Below are 20,092 nucleotides of genomic sequence, written 5' to 3'. Positions count from 1 at the left end.
ACACAGAGTTGGATACCTGCTTGGCTGCCTGCTGTCCTGGTGTCACTGTGTGCTCTACATCTGGCAGAAGGTGGAATGTCCTCAGTCACCCAAGGTAAAGACAGAGAAGGATGCTGATGGGGAGAAACTGGGTAGGAGCCAACTAGAGAAACAGCTCTCTCGTGGGAAGCCTGGAGACTTTCTGCCCATAGGATATATCAAGGTTCTGGAGAAGTTTGGGACTCCAATTTTGGATTTTTATAAATGTGGTTGGGCCAAAGAATCAAAATGTATTAATTTGAAGCAGTTAATAGTGACTCCCCAAGTAAAACCATTTCTGCCTTTATCATATTCAGAAGGACATCCTGGGGACAACTTCTGGAGAAGATCTGAAGGCCATACTTAGAGTTGAGGGATACTAATCTGGGGCCACAGTTGCATGCGTGTTTTGATCATGATGCTTCAGAAGGTCCATGGCTGTTTATTACTTATGTTTGCCTAACTCGGTTAGGTAGATTTTAGGACGCAACCACTGCAAGCTAAAGGTGAGGATAGGTCCCAGAAGAATGAGGAAGGAGCTAACTAGGGAGCAAATTCTCAGGAATATATATAGCATGGGGCTCTTTCCAGGTGGATTTCAGACCAGGAATCATTCATTATCCATACATTGGTCAAAGTGGATGCTTTGACTTACAGGAGTAGCAAAATCTCTGGATTTCCCATCAACTACAGTGTGTTCTCAGCATCCAGAGATGATGGCAGAAAGCAATTAGGTGCACAGCTTGTAATTCACACAAAAGCTTATTCTGAGTCCCTCCAAAGGCACAAGGATGAAAGAGGTCAAGAACACCATCTTGGAATTCCAGAAGATCTGAAGAAGGGGTGGAGAGCAATTAATCCACACTCTCTTTGCTTGTGGTCTTGTCCCTCAAAGCAATTCACAGAGGACTTAGCAAAAGGGACCAACTCACTCTTTTCATTCATCCACCAATGAGTTGCTATAGCAGAGAATTCTGGTCCATAAACCACAATCCCTGGTTCTGGAAACTTCCCAGTGTAATATTAGTTGTTGAGGGATTGTGACCGAGATACAATTCATCTTCTGAGTCTCAGTGATAGCTTCTTTATTGTGTTGTTTTTTTTCTTACCCTTTCTTTTCAGATTTACAGATATTATTCCCTGCTTTCTTACCTTCCTATCATTCTGTGCCTCGCCATGCTGAGCCTTTGGTACCCCATGAAACTGGTTGAGAGCTTCAAAGGGGACGCCAAGATGGCGGCAGAGAAGGTAATCTCTCTTGACATTGCCCTCTCGAGCTCAAAAGGTTGCGACAATAAGCCACAATAAGAAGAGACCATCAGCTTTCATTTTCCCCAATTGATCTGGCAGAGGGTTTTCCTGTTCTTAAATATTATTTTATACAGGTAATCCTCGACTTATAATTATTCGTTTAGAGACCGCTCAAACTTTCAAAGGCACTGGAAAAAAGTGACTTACAACCAGTTTTCACACTTGCAACATCCCGGGGTCACGTGGCCACCGTTTGCACCCTCCCCAGCTGGCTTTCTAAAAGTAGATCTGGTGTCTGGGAACCTCAGAGTGAATTTTGCTTTGGCAATTCTATGCCATGTATTCAATAAACAGTAAGAATTTCGGAATGAAATGATCCTGGGGATTTATTTGGATTCTCGTGCTGGATGTTGACACAAAATCAATGGGAGAAGTTAAGTTCGCTTAACAACCGCATATTCAGTTAACAAGGGCTGTGGTTTGCTTAACATCCATGGCAAAAAAAGAATGTAAAATTGGCCAGGACGCATTAACAACGGCCTTGCTTAGCAATGGAATTTTTCTTGCCCCCTTTGTTAAGCGAATCACTGCACTTGTTAAGTTAATAGCACGATCGTTAAGCGAATCTGGCTTCCCCCATTGACTTTGCTTGTCAAAAGGTCGCAAAAGGGGATCGCGTGACCCCCTGGGACACTGCAACGGTCATAAGTATGAGCCAGTTGCCAAGTGTCTGAATTTTGATCACGTGACCACAGGGATGCTGTAATGGTCCTAAGTGTGAAAAAGGGTCATAACTCACTTTTTCCAATGCCGTCGTAACTTCGGTTACTAAACAAATGGCTGTAAGTCAAGGAGTACCGGTATGAAGTACATCCAAAACGTAGGAAAGAGAGCCATGGGGTTTTTTTAAAAAAAAAATCTGCTTTTTTTCTGAATGACCTCTCATTGATTTATTTGTGTCAACCCAGCTTCTCAGCACGAGAAGATTTGAGTCTTAATGTTCAGAGGAGAACTGATGCCTTATTGTACAGTTGTATAAAAAAAAGCGGCTTGTTGGCGCAACAGTGTTGTAATCCCCTCGGACGGTTGTGTAAGAAATCCCTGCTTTGCAAACCAACAATAGCCAGAGGAATGCTTGGTGCCTCTGGAAATTTGCATGTGATTGTCACGTTTCACCAATTCCAACCGTTTATACGATCCTGAGAGGAAAGGAAGGGATATATATATATATTTTTTTCTCGTTGTGTACCCAGCCTTCTCTCTCTTTTCCTCACAATTCTCAGAATGACAACGCCGTTCTTCTTCTTCTTTCGCGCCAGATGCGGTCGGGCATCTGCGCAGCCATGTAATTAGCACCTTTGCAACTGTTATCACGACTCGCGGAGCAGATGGAAATTATGCGAGACATTTTTAATGGGTGGCATGAATCAGGCCTATTTCTTTCGTTCTATTTACTTGCTAAAAAGCACAGGGAGAACGTAGGAGAAACAGCCAGGAGAGGCAGCTTTGCAACCAGGTCGGTGTAGAATAGCAATTTCCTAATTGTGGGATCCTTGACCCAAAGGTGCTTTTTTCAGGAGGCAACTGGGCTTTCTTGTTTTTCTTTGAAGACGTTTTGCTTCTCATCCAAGAAGCTTCTTCAGCTCTGGCTGGTTTGAAAGAGGAGTCAAAGAGGCCATCGATGTCAAAATTGAACAGCCCTCTCTCAACAGAGGGGGAGGGATATGACACCATCTATCTCCAGTCTACCACACCGTCCTTTCAGCGGTTCCAAGAAGGCTCCACACCCATTTGCACTACTTCAGGTGACCCTGAGGGCACAGAGAAACCTCGAAGGACTCTCTAAAAGAAGGCAAATGACCAGCTTTCTGCAAGGAGCATAAATCCTTCCATTCCCCACCATCCAGCCAGAGCTGAAGAAGCTTCTTGGGTGTGAAGCGAAACATCTTCAAGAAAAACAAGAAGGTCCAGTTGCTTCTTGAAAAAGCACCTTTGGGACAACCATGACCTGGAGGACTGAGAATCTCCATAGACATGTGGGGTCCTTGGTGCTCTCTGAGCAAGGTGGTCTGCTTGCAGATGTTTCATTGCCCAATTAGGTAACTTCATCAGTGCTAATGAGTGTGACTTGTTCCATGTTTATACACAGTAACCTCTTCTTTCAGTGTTGGTGGGGATATGGTTTTCTCTTCAGTGATTCCCTAATTAGGTTGTTGTTTTCTGCTTGGTTGATTCTTTGTCTGGTGTTAATCCCTGCTTATCTGGGTATTGGTTGCTGGCTGCTGGCTGTAGAGTGAGCTTCTGAATATAAACAGGAAGCAAACCCCAAACTCACTCACATTGTTGATGCTACCTAGTTGGGTAATGAAACATCTGCAAGAAAACAACCAAGTTCAGAGAGCATCAAAGATTCTACGGTCCATCTCTTTCTCCTTCTCCTCCTCTTTCTTCTCCCCTTCCTCCTCCTCCTTCTCCTCCTCCTGCCCCCTCCCTTTGCTTCTGCTACACTCGATGAACCCCACTCCCTTCTAGCACTGATGACATTACCCAGTTAGGAAATTAAATGTCTTCAAGAAAACAACCACGTTCAGAGAGCACCAAGGACCCCATAGACCTCCTCTTTCACTCTGCAAACCTCTGTCCCTTCTAGAACTGATGAGATTACCTAGTTGGGTAATGAAACATCTGCGAGAAAACAAGCAAGCACAGAGGGCACCCTGATCAACCCTGAGCTGCAAATATTCTCTTCTTCTGCGACTAGCTAATCTTCTAAAGCTAATCTTCTGCGACCAGCATTCTTAACCGCATTTCTGTTTTTAGGAAGCTGCAAGGAAAGGAGGGAGGGGAGGGCATTGGGCAAAGTCTGGAAGGGGAAGAGGGTTGATTTCATGGATTAAATGAAGCCCCCAAATTATTGGAATCTCATCTTGAGTGTTTCCTTGTTTGCTGGAAGGTTCCAGGAAGCAGCTATTATGAAGACTATTTGAAGCACATCCTGACTAAAAGAATACCCAAGAAAAGGTGAGACCTCAGTTTGACCACTCAAGAGCTGGTGGATCACAAAACAAGGGGTTGGTGAGGACCGGCCTTGTATTTATGGCAGATCTTCTGAACTTCTTCTTTCAGCATCAATGGAGTGAAGCCAAGAAGGCTTTCCAGTCTCCAATCCTACTTGCGTACATTTGTATACACACCCCAGAAAGGTACTGCATTTATATATATATATATATATTCTTTTCCACTAGGTTCTTAGGAGATATTGGACGGGCTTAGGCTAGCTTGTTTTGTACTGCCATTCTATTTTGGTGGTTGTTCTGGAAAGATCTCCAGAACATCTACATTAGGGGTGTCAAACTCAATTTCATTGAGGGCTGCATCAGCATTGCGGTTGCCCTCAGGAGGCCGGGTGGGTGCAGCCTACTGGGTGGGCGTGGATGGAGTGGGTGTGGCCTACTGGGTGGGCATGGCCAGCTCTACATCATTCGCGTCAAGGGTGCCTGTAGGGGCCTGGGCAGGAGTGGGACAGATCTGAGGGTCTCTGGCAGAAAGGGGTGGGACCAGGGCAGAGCCCATCAAGCCGGATATGTGAAGTAGGCGAGGGCCATTTGCTGGCCACTTCCAGGCGATGGTGCATTTCTTCATTCCTCACAAAGGGTGACACCTCCCCAGCATGCACCCAGGGGGCGGGGCCGACGCGGCAGGGGCTAGTTCCTCGCTGTTTCCAGACGGCCTTGTGGAGCTAAGACTGAATGTGTTTCAGCATAGATGGCCACCACAAAATTGGACATTGGCTCCCGGCCGGCCTGGGCCAGGGCCAAGGCAGCGGGGACCGTTCCCTCACTGTTTCCAGGATGACTTCGCGGGCCACATGAAACCACTTTGCGGGCCGCATCCGGCCCCCGGACCTTGTGTTTGACATGTCTGATCTACATCTTCAAGACTGACACATATGTTCTGAAGCAAGGAGTTGCAGAGAAGTTCTATATCTCTTTGACTTTGTCCTTCTCTCATTATGGGCCTGTTTTTCAACACAATCCATGTAATTTGTCTTCTGGGTCAGTTGTGCTTCAAGTCTCACTAACCCTAGTGACATCCCCAATGGGTAAAATTTAGCTAGCAAATTTTTGAAAAACCACAGGTTCATCCCCAAGAAAGCTTTTTCATGAGGCAACTGGACTTTCTTGGTTTTTTTTGAAGATGTTTTGTTTCTCATCCAAGAAGCTTCTTCGGCTTCTTGGAGGAGAAGCAAAACGTCTTCAAAGAAAAACAAGAAAGTCCAGTTGCCTCATGAAAAAGCTTTCTTTGGGATAACTATGACCTGGATGATTAAGAATCTCCGTAGACCATGGGTTCATGTTCTACCCATCTGAATATGTTTCTTGATATGTAACCATGGGTTTTGTGATTGCAGGTTTCGAGATCCCACTGAAGCTGGCCCTCTCTCTAGCCATGGCTGTGATAGCTGTCTACCAGGTAAAGTACACCACAGTTTCTTCTCAACCTGTCCACCTGTGGTAGGACCAGCCTCATCTGTTGCTCTCCTGGTCTGCAGGTGGCCCTTCTTCTACTTGCATCCTTCATCCCCAACATCCAGATCATAAGAGCTGGGATGACAAAAGAAATGACAGCACTCTTTGTCCAATTTGGTATAATTCCTTCCAAAAATCCTGCCAGTATTCCTGGAGACAAAGAGTTGGCAACGGCTAAGCACTACATCTGGTCACTAGAAGGTATGTTTCTTCAGTCTTAGACAAGAATGTCCATTTCAGGGCTTGACCAACTGCAGCTGGAATGAAGAGGGTTCTTGCAGAATGCAAGAGTTAGGTCCAGGAACTCAAAACAAGACCAGAATAAGATGACATCTGCTTAAAAGGAATTCAATGATCAATATTGAGAAGGAACAAGTAATGACAGTGATGCTTATTCTTGATTGTCTCACCTCCCCCAGCAAAATAAAAAAATATATACAGTGGTACCTCGGTACTCAGTGTTAATTGGTTAGAATTAGAATAACAGAATTGGAAGGGTCTTTGTAGGTCACCTAGTCCAACTTCTTGCCCAAGCAGGAGACCCTACACCATTTCTGACACATGGCAGTCCAGTCTCTTTTTGAAAGCTTCCAGTGATGAAGCTCCCACAACTTCTGAAGGCAACTTCTGTTCCATTGGCTGATTGTTCTCACTGTCAGGAAATTTCTCCTCATTTCTAGGTTGAATCTCTCCTTGATCCGTTTCCATCCATCACTCCTTGTCCTGCCTTCAGGTGCTTTGGAAAATAGATTGACACCCCCCCCCTCCTCTCTATGACAGCCTCTCAAATATTGGAAGACTGCTATCATGTCTCCCCTGGTCCTTCTCTTCACTTGACTCATCATGCCCAGTTCCTGCAACCGTTCTTCATATATTTTAGCCTCCTGTCCCCTAATCATCCTTGTTGCTCTTCTCTGCACTTTTTCTAGAGTCTCAACACCTTTTTTTAGAGATCGAAACTGTGTTCCAAGAGGAATGATGACTACAAAAATGATGTGAACCAAACAAATTTTTCCCATAAGGAATAATGTAGTGAGTCACAAAGCAGTAGTTCTAACTTGTGTATTGAGCACCAAACAAATGATGCGTACCGGGACAGAATTTTCATGTAAAAATGTGTTGAGTACCAAATCCGATGAGTTTCAAAACAGTTAAGTACCAAGACCCCATTGTATATTTAAAAAGGATATTTTTTTAAGAATGAAGACAACTCAGTGGGACAACCCATCTTTTACAAGCATCACCCAAGATCTATTCTGAATATGCAATTCAACAGTTTCATTTGACAAGCTAATCAGCTTGATTGAGAAGGTCACTTTGGATCATGCAACTGAACTAAATGGATTTGGAGATCCGATTCAGCCTTTATAAGAAGTCCATTGGTTCTTGAAATCTCTTTGAAGGCACACTTAGATTCATTTCGACTGATGAGGTTGCAATTTGATTCTGCAATTTGATTCTGCAATTCCATTCAAAGGAAGGGGTGATTCAGTCAAGTTGCCTTCAAATCAGAGGTCTGAATCACCGCTTCCGATGTCCATAATGTTTAACATATGTCAGCAAGCAGAGTTGCACTCAGATGTGCTTTTGTTGCAGACCTGAATGAGGGCTTGTTGCTTCCTAGGAAAGAAGGAGCTTTAGTTATCCGTGCCTTAAAATAGGTCTCTGGGCTGAAGCTAAACCGAACACAGGAGCCAAGGCATTCTTTACAAATCCCTGGAGAAAATAGAATAATTTCAGAGATGTTTCATGGTCTGTAAAACTTCCTGGAATTTTTAAGAGCCTAGACGTGTGGGATGTTTTAAAGAAATGTAATCAGGAAACTGTCAAAGGTTGGGGCAGAGTCTAAGAAACAAGCAGCACAGAGATGTAGCAGAAAAGCCTGCTGATTTTGCCCTCATAAAGACGTCTGAGAACCAGGTGCATGGAGCAGATGGTCTAGTGACATAGGGAAACTATACAGAAGGATAGAAGGGGGGCATCAAACCCCACAACGCACAATGGCCTGCTGTTCCTGTTACCTCCAGCTAAACTAAGCCCTTCCCTGTCCCAATATCCTGGTTCTTCCTGGGCCTAGAATTGAAGGAACATTCTTGGAAAGAACAGAATTGGAGTTGGAAGGGATCTTGGAGATCATCTAGTCCAACCCCCTGCTCCAGCAGGAGACCCTATACCATTTCAGTTCAATGGTTGCCTAGACTCTTTTTAAAAGCCTCCAGTTGATGGAGCACCCATAACTTCTTGAGTCAAGCTGTTCCACTCATTAATTGTTCTCACTGTCTGGAAATTTCTCCTTAGTTCTAGGTTGCTTCTCTCTTGCTTAGTTTCCACCCGTTGCTTCTTGTCCTGCCTTCAGGTGCCTTGGAGAATAGCTTGACTCCCTCTTCTTTGGGGCAGCCCCTGAGATATTGAAACACTGCTATCCTGTCACCCCATGTCCTACTTTTCATTAAAGTAGACATACCCAATTCCTGCAACTGTTCTTGGGGAACAGAGTTACTATTAACTGTGGCCCTTTAGACAAAACATCTGCAACTGACAGAGCAGATACTTTGTCTAAAGGTCCACAGCAGTTGATATCTCTGCTTGCCTTTGAGCAGATTATCAATGCATTGCAAAAAAAGTTTTTTAAAAAATATGGGTTTTATAAAGACAGTAGAACTTATACCATGTAACAAACCTACATGTAAATTACAATCAGGAGGCTGGGCCTATCGTTGGATAATGCAGCAACAAACTGAGCCGATTCTGGTGGACACAGAGAGGCTGAAGAAGATAACTCTGAGAGATGAAAAAAAATAGAAACATCTATTTAGAAAAGTATGTAGAACCTATAGCTCAGTGGTTCTTAACCTGTGGGTCAGGACCCCATTTGGGGTCGATCGACCATTTCATGGGGGTCGCCAAGCAAGGCTGTCNCCAGCTGGTGGTCGGCCTGCTCCGTCTCTGCCGCTTGCCAGCTACGCCTCGGCCGGCGCAGGGGGCAGAACCACGCATGCGCGGCGCTCCCGGGCAGGGAAAGTCCTCGACTTACGACCGGTTGGGTAGTCCTCGACTTACGACCGGTTTAGTCCTCGACTTACGACCGGTTTAGTCCTCGACTTACGACCGGTTGGGGTCGCGGCATTAAAAAGGTTGAGAACCACTGCTATAGCTGCTATAGATCAGATATAGCTAGTGTCAAATGTGCCGACAATGTGTGCATGATTAAAGACTTTTTCAGAATAAATATGCCTGGAATTTCCTTGAAGTGTTCCATTAGTCGGAACTTGACAGCTAGATTTGCACCTCATTTGCCTGACCCTGACTGAGATCTGGGTGGGTTTTGTTTCGATCCTGTGAAAAAGCTGCAACCTTTTGGGAATCCTGCAGCCTTTGTCTAGATCCCTCTCTGCCCATTCCTGTTTTGCAGTGTGCTTCATCTCGTCCCTGGTCCTCTCCTGCCTGGTGACCTTCTGCATGTTAATGAAGTCCATGGGAAACCACAGGTGAGGCTTCTTCCCAGGATTCAGAGGTCCAAACCTCCTCCTCCTCCTCCTTTTGATCACATGTTCTCCCTGTGTTTCAGGACTAATCTCCGGTGTCTCTACCAAGGGGCTGTTGAAAAGGTTTTCTATCGTTCCTGTAAACTCCAACCTTCTCAGCAATCTCTCGTGTGCTGGATGCAATTCACGGGTTTCCAGATATCATTTGCGTGCCTAGGTAACTGAGGAGCCCTAATCACACCTTAGAAGGTGGGAATAGAGAGTAGTAAGTTGAAAAGAATGTGCTGGAAGATGTGAACAAACCACATCCATACTGTTGCCAAGAAAACTGCATGGATGTGTCCTCATGGCCACCAGTCACGTTTGTGTTGAGGGAGTCTTTATTATTTTCCTGGCCTTATACTCCACTTTCTGAGCAATAATTGGGCCAAAAAGGGGAAAGGGTGCAGTTGGGAAGAGGTGATGGTGTCCCCAAGATCAGAACGGATGTCCGTCTGTGATCTTCCTTGCAACCCACCGGGCATTTTTGTCTCTGTCCCAGCTCTGCTCATCCAACACATTGTCTTCTTCATTTGCATCGTGTGTTTCACTTTCCTGATTGTTGTCCCACTGCAGTCTGGCAGCAACATGCATCTTTTCAAAATTGTGGTGAACTTGTGGTAAGTGTTCCACAGAGCCAAGCTTGGAAAGTAACATGATTTATCTGCCAGCCAGACCCTTATGTTGAACTATCTACTTTTTTCTCCCACAATTAAAAACTGCCAAGCTTAGCTGTATCTATTTAATGTTTCTTTATGTAACTGTTGGGTGTAGGGGAGCAATCATTTCCCATTTCTCTAACATTGCATTTGTTTCTAGTGTGATGACTAGAACAACTACTATATCCTAAATTGTTGCTTTAAGAAAATTGGATGTTCATTCATTGAATGATGGATTATTTTGGTTTTGTCTAGGCCCTTCTGGTTGACCTTGGTTGTTTCATTCATCACCCAGAATCTGCTGGTCCACTACTACTTCCTGGAGCGAGACCATCTACCCAGAGAGTTGACCAACAGGTGATTATTGAAAACCATCCATCATAGAATATACCAAGTATATTGGTATATCATCTGGAGATCATCTGGTTGAGATCCCTAGCCTGTTCTGGAATTCTGCAATGAATGATGATAAAATAATGAAAAAGAAAGCATCAATGATGGCCATGTTGGACCACCTAACTATCAAGTCCAGAATGGACCACTCAGACTGGCAACATCTAATGGAACATCTAATCTAAGGAACATATAATGCTCTTTTTGACATACACTACATTTTAGATGAACAAAAAGGGAAGGTTGGAAAAGACCTTGCAGATTATCTGGCCCGATTACCTCCATGCCATACTACAAGACCCTTGATAGATGACCATCAGCCTCTCTTTTACACACCTCCAGCAAACAGAGTCCACCACCTCCTGAGTCACCTGTTCCATTGTTGAACAGTTCATACCTTCACCAATTCTGTCTGATGACCAATCATCCTTTACTTCCTCGTAAATTGAAGGCCCTTCTTTAGGTTTTATCTTCTGGAGCAGATCTGATCGGTTTGGCCTGATTTTTTTTTCTACTTCCAGCTCTTCAGATATTCTGACAACTCCTAAAAACTTCCACCAGCTTAAAAGTTTTAGCAAGAAGGAATTATGTAATATGGAAAGCCATTGTCATTGGTATTGATGTTACCTGAACGTTCATTATTATATCGTTGCAACCCATTTGTGTATATGTGTGGGCGCTTTTGTGTGCTTTACTCACGACCGCCTCTGCTTCCCTCTTATGCAGGCGAGCCTTTTACATTGTGACATACATGTTTTTCCCCATCAATGTGCTCCTGGGGTTAATGGCAGGAATCTGGAGAATGGTGATCTCAGCGCTGTACAACATTGTTCATTTCTGCCAGCTGGATGGGAGTCTACTGAGCCGTGGGGTGGAGAGGTTTGATCCAGGTAAGGAATACAAGACACACACACACCTCAACCAGCCTTTTTTGCCCTGACTGCATCCTTCCCTCTTGTTTAGGATGCCTAAAGCTTTGTTCATATGTCACATAAAGCCCATGTAGATTTATTCGGTTGCAACCTAGTGCAAAATGTCTACGGAGAGTCTCAATCATCCAGGTCATGCTTGTCCCAAAGTGGTTTTTTTTTTTTTTCATAAAAGGCAACTGGACTTTCTTGGTTTGTTTTTTTTCTTTGAAAACCTTTCACTTCTCATCCAGAACTGAAGAAGCTTCTTGGATGAAAAGCAAAATGTTTTTAAAGAAAAGAAAAAACAACAGAGTCCAGTTGCTTTTTGGGAAAAGCACCTGTGGGACTAATGCAATATGCAAACTCATCCAACCTGGTCTGTGGGAACTCAGCTGACTGACAAAGGTTAAATAGGTTAGGATAGCGGTCCCCAATCTTTCTGGCTTGGCAGCCTGGCAGGGAGGGAAAGGGGATGGTTCCCTGTGAGTGGTAGGCAGGCGTGCGCAAGGGTGTGCAGCTCAACAAATGGAGCCAAGGAAGTTTTGCGCACAAGGGCCACCACTTGCTTGAGGGGAGTTTCACACGTGAGGGGAGCTTTGTATGCATGCACACACTCAGTCTCCACTCACACGGCCCGGTTTCAAACAGGCCACAGCCCGGGGGTGGGGGACCCCATGGGTTAGGACATCATGGAACACCTCCATTAAAGCAGAGGTCCCCAACCTTTTGGGCACCAGGGACTGGTTACATGGCAAGGGGTTTTTCCGCGGACCGGAGGATGTGTGGTTTTGTGTGCTGCCTGCATCCCGCAGATGGGGCTTTGCTTGTTTGTGCAGACCGGTTGCTGGCATGCCACAGCCCGGTACCGGTCCACAAACCAGGGGTTGGGGACCCCTGCATTAAAAGACACTTATCATATAACCTTTTTTCAACTCTATGAGCAGCCTTAAAAGTTGTTTCTGGAGAGACATGAAACGAAGTTGAGTCGAGAGCTTCACAAGATGCCTTTGTCATTCATGTCTTTGTCTTTGTCGTGTCTTTGTACATGTCTAGACTGATGTGCTGCAATTTTAACCTCTCCCCTCTCTCCTCTTCCCTGCGTTCCACCGACGTCACCACCCTCCGTCTCTTTCTCGCAGGCTACCGTACCTACTGCCAATATTTGAAAATTGAGGTCAGCCAATCCCACCCAGTAGTGAAAGCCTTTTGCCTCTTGCTTCTCCGCTGGCAAAGCGCCCAAAATATGCAGACCCTGCAGCTCAGAGATGCAGAAGAAGGTAAGGGATCAGCCGAGGACCAAGTCCAGGAACAGAATGAGTGGAAAGCTGCGACAGGCAGATGGAGAAAAATGGACCGACAGCCGTCAAAGTCGCTCCAAGCTTTCCTTTGAAATAGACGTAAACAGGTAGTCCTCGACTTACGGTCACAACTAAGCCCCAAATTTCTGCTGCTAAGCAAGACAGTTATTGAGTTTGGCCCCGTTTTATGTCCTTTCTTGACACGGTTGTTAAGTGAATCACTGAAATTGTTAAGTTAGCAACACTGTTGTTAAGTGAATCTGGCTTCCCTCATTGACTCTGCTTGTCAGAAGGTCGCAAAAGGGGATCACGTGACCTCGGGACACTGCAACCGTCATAAATATGAGTCGGTTGCCAAACCTCTGAACTTTGATCACGTGACCCTGGGGATGCTGCAACGGTCGTAAGTCTGAAAAATGGTAATAAATCACGTTTTTTAGTGCTGCTGTAACCGCCACTAAATGAACTATTGTAAGTTGGGAACTACCTGTATTAAACACTCAAGAGAAATCAGTCCAAATCATAATAATAATAATTGCCTTGCTTTCTTCTTCATCTCTCTTCTACATCGGTATCCTGCTTTAAAAATCTTATTTCTCTAACTTACAAGGTTTTTTTTTTAAAAAAAAGCCTGGAATCAGATCGCATGAAACAAACCTATCAAATTATACTCACCGCTTACTCTCTCCTTCTTCTTTTTCTGATTATCTTCAAGCTGACCCCCACACAACCTTTGAAGACCACCGTTTGAACTTGATTCTTTTCTCAACAGGAATCAAACTCATGAAGACCACCAATTCAGCACCCAAAGCGTCAAAGGGCCAACAGAACCGGGTCCGATGGTGCCTGGCGTATACCCTCATCAACAACCCTTCCCTATTGCCCTACCGCAAAGGGGCTCTTGTGGATGCAACAGCTAATGGGACAAAAGGCAGCCTCACCAAGCCTTGATGGAACCAGCAAGCTTTCTTGGAAACAATGGACTCTCCATCAGGAGATGATGGATGGATTCCATCACGAGTTTTCATCTTGGGGTTCTTCAAGTTCCATGCCTCTTTCGGGCTTATGCATCCTTGACCTGTTTGTAGACTTAGAAGATGACTGAGGTTTAGTTGTCCTCCCTTCCTTTCCCACCCCACCCCACCTCAGGACAAACAACCCTGGATGGGCATGAAACCCATGCAAAGTTTTGGAATTGATCCAAAGCTGGTCTGTTTCTCTCCATTACAAGATGTTCCTTAGCATGTGTCCTCCTGTTTGTTTGTTTTTTAACATGGGAAACCTGTCAATGTTGCCTTTTCATACATCTTGGGTTCCGAGGCCTCCTGAAGTGCTGGGTGCACCCTAAATCTTGGGGGCTCACTTTTAGCAAGAAAGAAAGCAAAGGATGGTAGGCTAATAAGTTAAAAGCAGAACGGAGATCGGAGTGGTTCTCAAAATAGGGATTTTTGAGGGTTTTGCAAATGTAAGTAATGGGTTCTTTTTTAATGTTAGGGGTGGGTGGTGTTTGAGATGGAGAATTTGTATAAATGCATTGAACAGACTGCTTTATCTTGTTTAAATTCCCAAATACACTGTTCCAGGTTGTCTAGATGGATGGCTGCTATTCTTCAGTGGAATTAAAAGGTTATAAATATAGAGAACAAGAAAATGGACAATCAAAATATAGGCACAAGAGAGAGAAAAAACACATTTCGGACATTTTAATCCCTCAGTTCTGATAGGTTATATTGAGAAAATCCTACATAGTTGTGTCCCTCTTCCTGCCAAGTTATGGAGTTGCTTCTCCTAATCCTTAAGCCAACTAGGGATTACCTCCCATCGCCTTTAAATTTAAAACAGCTCCCATTTCAGGACCTGGCCAGATGACTCCCACACACCTAGTGAATGTAGAGTAATTAAAGAGTACAGAAACCTGATTTCTACTATGATGAATAATAAATGAAATGTCATTGTTAGTCTCTTGGAGAAGGTGTGCTGCTGCTTCTTCTTCTCCTGTACCTCTTCTGCATCTCTTCTGGCCTACTGGAAGTCGAACGCTGGAAGGATGCATTTGATGAAGAAGTTGTTTTGACGACGTTGGGACTTTTAAAAAAAATATAACTAATAAAACTGATTTGCCTGATCAAAGGGCTGCCTATCAGGATTTTTAATTTTTTTTTCTCACATTGTCCACCTGTTTCTTTTCTTACTCGAGGATATGGGGAGACCTGCCCCAGTTCAAACGAAGATTCTTGATCTAGAACAGAAGTGTGAAACTTTGACCTAAACTAAAAGCTGCCATGGGCCATACTGTAGAAGGAAATCAGATTTTCTACACAATCCCAGATGGCAAATGTCTTAGCTGTCCTGGGCAAGCAAGAAGAACAGGAATAANGCCTTACCTCCCTTGGGCTGGGCCAGCTGGTGGTCGGCCTGCTCCGTCTCTGCCGCTTGCCAGCTACGCCTCGGCCGGCGCAGGGGGCAGAACCACGCATGCGCGGCGCTCCCGGGCAGGGAAAGTCCTCGACTTACGACCGGTTGGGTAGTCCTCGACTTACGACCGGTTTAGTCCTCGACTTACGACCGGTTGGGGTCGCGGCATTAAAAAGGTTGAGAACCACTGCTATAGCTGCTATAGATCAGATATAGCTAGTGTCAAATGTGCCGACAATGTGTGCATGATTAAAGACTTTTTCAGAATAAATATGCCTGGAATTTCCTTGAAGTGTTCCATTAGTCGGAACTTGACAGCTAGATTTGCACCTCATTTGCCTGACCCTGACTGAGATCTGGGTGGGTTTTGTTTCGATCCTGTGAAAAAGCTGCAACCTTTTAGGAATCCTACAGCCTTTGTCTAGATCCCTCTCTGCCCATTCCTGTTTTGCAGTGTGCTTCATCTCGTCCCTGGTCCTCTCCTGCCTGGTGACCTTCTGCATGTTACTGAAGTCCATGGGAAACCACAGGTGAGGCTTCTTCCCAGGGTTCAGAGGTCCAAACCTCCTCCTCCTCCTCCTTTTGATCACATGTTCTCCCTGTGTTTCAGGACTAATCTCCGGTGTCTCTACCGAGGGGCTGTTGAAAAGGTTTTCTATCGTTCCTGTAAACTCCAACCTTCTCAGCAATCTCTCGTATGCTGGATGCAATTCACGGGTTTCCAGATATCATTTGCGTGCCTAGGTAACTGAGGAGCCCTAATCACACCTTAGAAGGTGGGAATAGAGAGTAGTAAGTTGAAAAGAATGTGCTGGAAGATGTGAACAAACCACATCCAAACTGTTGCCAAGAAAACTGCATGGATGTGTCCTCATGGCCACCAGGAGTCAAGGTTGTGTTGAAGGAGTCTTTATTATTTTCCTGGCCTTATACTCCACTTTCTGAGCAATAATTGGGCCAAAAAGGGGAAAGGGTGCAGTTGGGAAGAGGTGATGGGTGTCCCCAAGATCAGAACGGATGTCCATCTGTGATCTTCCTTGCAACCCACCGGGCCTTTTTGTCTCTGTCTCAGCTCTGCTCATCCAACACATTGTCTTCTTCATTTGCATCGTGTGTTTCACTTTCCTGATTGTTGTCCCACTGCAGTCTGGCAGCAACATGCATCTTTTCAAAATTGTGGTGAACTTGTGGTAAGTGTTCCACAGAGCCAAGCTTGGAAAGTAACATGATTTATCTGCCAGCCAGACCCTTATGTTGAACTATCTACTTTTTTCTCCATGAACTAAAAACTGCCAAGCTTAGCTGTATCTATTTAATGTTTCTTTATGTAGCTGTTGGGTCTAGGGGAACAATCATTTCCCATTTCTCTAACATTGCATTTGTTTCTAGTGTGATGACTAGAACAACTACTATATCCTAAATTGTTGCTTTAAGAAAATTGGATGTTCAACATTCATTGAATGATGGATTATTTTGGTTTTGTCTAGGCCCTTCTGGTTGACCTTGGTTGTTTCATTCATCGCCCAGAACCTGCTGGTCCACTACTACTTCCTGGAGCGAGACCATCTACCCAGAGAGTTGACCAACAGGTGATTATTGAAAACCATCCATCATAGAATATACCAAGTACATTGGTATATCATCTGGAGATCATCTGGTTGAGATCCCTAGCCTGTTCTGGAATTCTGCAATGAATGATGATAAAATAATGAAAAAGAAAGCATCAATGATGGCCATGTTGGACCACCTAACTATCAAGTCCAGAATGGACCACTCAGACTGGCAACATCTGCCCACTTATAGGAACAGATAATGCTCTTTTTGAGATACACTACATTTTAGATAAACAAAAAGGGAAGGTTGGAAAAGACCTTGCAGATTATCTGTCCCGATTACCTCCATGCCATACTACAAGACCCTTGATAGATGACCATCAGCCTCTCTTTTACACACCTCCAGCAAACAGAGTCCACCACCTCCTGAGTCACCTGTTCCATTGTTGAACAGTTCATACCTTCACCAATTCTTTCTGATGGCCAATCATCCTTTACTTCCTCATAAATTGAAGGCCCTTCTTTAGGTTTTATCTTCTGGAGCAGATCTGATCGGTTTGGCCTGATTTTTTTTCCTACTTCCAACTCTTCAGATATTCTGACAACTCCTAAAAACTTCCACCAGCTTAAAAGTTTTAGCAAGAAGGAATTATGTAATATGGAGAGCCATCGTCATTGGTATTGATGTTACCTGAACGTTCATTGTTATATCGTTGCAACCCATTTGTGTATATGTGTGGGCGCTTTTGTGTGCTTTACTCATGACCGCCTCTGCTTCCCTCTTATGCAGGCGAGCCTTTTACATTGTGACATACATGTTTTTCCCCATCAATGTGCTCCTGGGGTTAATGGCAGGAATCTGGAGAATGGTGATCTCAGCGCTGTACAACATTGTTCATTTCTGCCAGCTGGATGGGAGTCTACTGAGCCGTGGGGTGGAGAGGTTTGATCCAGGTAAGGAATACAAGACACATACACACCCCAACCAGCCTTTTTTGCCCTGACTGCATCCTTCCCTCTTGTTTAGGATGCCTAAAGCTTTGTTCATATGTCACATAAAGCCCATGTAGATTTATTTGGTTGCAACCTAGTGCAAAATGTCTACGGAGAGTCTCAATCATCCAGGTCATGCTTGTCCCAAAGTGGTTTGTTTGTTTTTTCCATAAAAGGCAACTGGACTTTCTTGGTTTGTTTTTTTTCTTTGAAAACCTTTCACTTCTCATCCAGAACTGAAGAAGCTTCTTGGATGAAAATCAAAATGTTTTTAAAGAAAAGAAAAAACAACAGAGTCCAGTTGCTTTTTGGGAAAAGCACCTGTGGGACTAATGCAATATGCAAACTCATCCAACCTGGTCTGTGGGAACTCAGCTGACTGACAAAGGTTAAATAGGTTAGGATAGCGGTCCCCAATCTTTCTGGCTTGGCAGCCTGGCAGGGAGGGAAAGGGGATGGTTCCCTGTGAGTGGTAGGCAGGCGTGCGCAAGGGTGTGCAGCTCAACAAATGGAGCCAAGGAAGTTTTGCGCACAAGCGGCCACCACTTGCTTGAGGGGAGTTTCACACGTGAGAGGTGCTTTGCATGCATGCACACACTCAGTCTCCACTCACACAGCCCGGTTTCAAACAGGCCACAGCCCGGGGGTGGGGGACCCCTGGGTTAGGACACCATGGAACACCTCCATTAAAGCAGAGGTCCCCAACCTTTTGGGCACCAGGGACTAGTTACATGGCAAGGGGTTTTTCCGCGGACCGGAGGGGATGTGGTTTTGTGTGCTGCCTGCATCCCGCAAACAGGCTTTGCTTGTTTGTGCAGACCAGTTGGTGGCATGCCACAGCCCGGTACCGGTCCACAGACCAGGGTTTGGGGACCCCTGCATTAAAAGACACTTATCATATAACCTTTTTTCAACTCTATGAGCAGCCTTAAAAGTTGTTTCTGGAGAGATGTGAAACGAAGTTGAGTCGAGAGCTTCACAAGATGCCTTTGTCATTCATGTCTTTGTCTTCTTGCCTGTCGTGTCTTTGTACATGTCTAGACTGATGTGCTGCAATTTTAACCTCTCCCCTCTCTCCTCTTCCACCGACGTCACCACCCTCCGTCTCTTTCTCGCAGGCTACCGTACCTACTGCCAATATTTGAAAATTGAGGTCAGCCAATCCCACCCAGTAGTGAAAGCCTTTTGCCTCTTGCTTCTCCGCTGGCAAAGTGCCCAAAATATGCAGACCCTGCAGCTCAGAGATGCAGAAGAAGGTAAGGGATCAGCCGAGGACCAAGTCCAGGAGCAGAATGAGTGGAAAGCTGCGACAGGCAGATGGAGAAAAAAGGACCGACAGCCGTCAAAGTCGCTCCAAGCTTTCCTTTGAAATAGACGTAAACAGGTAGTCCTTCACAACTCAGCCCCAAATTTCTGCTGCTAAGCAAGACAGTTATTGAGTTTGGCCCCATTTTATGTCCTTTCTTGACACGGTTGTTAAGTGAATCACTGAAATTGTTAAGTTAGCAACACTGTTGTTAAGTGAATCTGGCTTCCCTCATTGACTCTGCTTGTCAGAAGGTCGCAAAAGGGGATCACGTGACCCCTGGACACTGCAACTGTCATAAATATGAGTCGGTTGCCAAGCCTCTGAACTTTGATCACGTGACCCTGGGGATGCTGCAACAGTCGTAAGTCTGAAAAATGGTAATAAATCACGTTTTTTAGTGCTGCTGTAACCACCACTAAATGAACTATTGTAAGTTGGGAACTACCTGTACACTCGAGAGAAATAAGTCCAAATCATCATAATAATAATTGCCTTGCTTTCTTCTTCATCTCTCTTCTACATCGGTATCCTGCTTTAAAAATCTTATTTCTCTAACTTACAAGGTTGTTTTTTTTTAAAAAAAAGCCTGGAATCAGATCGCATGAAACAAACCTATCAAATTATACTCACCGCTTACTCTCTCCTTCTTCTTTCCTGATTATCTTCAAGCTGACCCCCACACAACCTTTGAAGACCACCGTTTGAACTTGATTCTTTTCTCAACAGGAATCAAACTCATGAAGACCACCAATTCAGCACCCAAAGCGTCAAAGGGCCAACAGAACCGGGTCCGATGGTGCCTGGCGTATACCCTCATCAACAACCCTTCCCTATTGCCCTACCGCAAAGGGGCTCTTGTGGATGCAACAGCTAATGGGACAAAAGCCAGCCTCACCAAGCCTTGATGGAACCAGCAAGCTTTCTTGGAAACAATGGACTCTCCATCAGGAGATGATGGATGGATTCCATCACGAGTTTTCATCTTGGGGTTCTTCAAGTTCTTCAAGTTCCATGCCTCTTTTAGGCTTATGCATCTACCTTGACCTGTTTGTAGACTTAGAAGATGACTGAGGCTTAGTTGTCCTCCCTTCCTTTCCCACCCCACCCCACCTCAGGACAAACAACCCTGGATGGGCATGAAACCCATGCAAAGTTTTGGAATTGATCCAAAGCTGGTCTGTTTCTCTCCATTACAAGATGTTCCTTAGCATGTGTCCTCCTGTTTGTTTGTTTTTTAAC

General features: G+C 44.8%; 2 protein-coding genes across 2 annotated transcripts in view; both read left to right on the top strand.

Moving 5' to 3' along the window:
• The window catches only part of LOC107300890 (receptor for retinol uptake stra6), a 19,464-nt gene extending 5,501 nt beyond the window's left edge, over positions 1 to 13,963 (top strand). Inside the window, exons 2-14 of the mRNA XM_015830177.1 lie at positions 7 to 94; positions 1,141 to 1,266; positions 4,223 to 4,290; positions 4,396 to 4,472; positions 5,681 to 5,742; positions 5,822 to 5,999; positions 9,211 to 9,286; positions 9,367 to 9,500; positions 9,825 to 9,942; positions 10,237 to 10,338; positions 11,101 to 11,264; positions 12,425 to 12,562; positions 13,356 to 13,963. Coding sequence (XP_015685663.1) covers positions 7 to 94; positions 1,141 to 1,266; positions 4,223 to 4,290; positions 4,396 to 4,472; positions 5,681 to 5,742; positions 5,822 to 5,999; positions 9,211 to 9,286; positions 9,367 to 9,500; positions 9,825 to 9,942; positions 10,237 to 10,338; positions 11,101 to 11,264; positions 12,425 to 12,562; positions 13,356 to 13,534 — 1,510 coding nt within the window. The 3' untranslated portion in view covers positions 13,535 to 13,963. The remainder of the gene's footprint in view (positions 1 to 6; positions 95 to 1,140; positions 1,267 to 4,222; positions 4,291 to 4,395; positions 4,473 to 5,680; positions 5,743 to 5,821; positions 6,000 to 9,210; positions 9,287 to 9,366; positions 9,501 to 9,824; positions 9,943 to 10,236; positions 10,339 to 11,100; positions 11,265 to 12,424; positions 12,563 to 13,355) is intronic.
• Positions 13,964 to 14,783: 820 nt separating this feature from the next.
• On the top strand, positions 14,784 to 19,836 carry LOC107300879 (receptor for retinol uptake stra6-like). Its single transcript, XM_015830167.2, has 8 exons — positions 14,784 to 14,835; positions 15,453 to 15,528; positions 15,609 to 15,742; positions 16,071 to 16,188; positions 16,486 to 16,587; positions 17,342 to 17,505; positions 18,663 to 18,800; positions 19,580 to 19,836. Exons 1-8 carry the CDS (start codon positions 14,784 to 14,786, stop codon positions 19,756 to 19,758), a joined length of 963 nt encoding a protein of 320 aa, XP_015685653.2. The 3' UTR covers positions 19,759 to 19,836.
• The last annotated feature ends 256 nt before the right edge of the window (positions 19,837 to 20,092 follow it).

The sequence above is a fragment of the Protobothrops mucrosquamatus genome, unplaced genomic scaffold, assembly GCF_001527695.2.
Source record: "Protobothrops mucrosquamatus isolate PMUCROS unplaced genomic scaffold, P.Mucros_1.0 scaffold_242, whole genome shotgun sequence".
Lineage (NCBI taxonomy): Eukaryota > Metazoa > Chordata > Lepidosauria > Squamata > Viperidae > Protobothrops > Protobothrops mucrosquamatus.
This window is presented reverse-complemented; position numbering and strand designations above follow the sequence as displayed.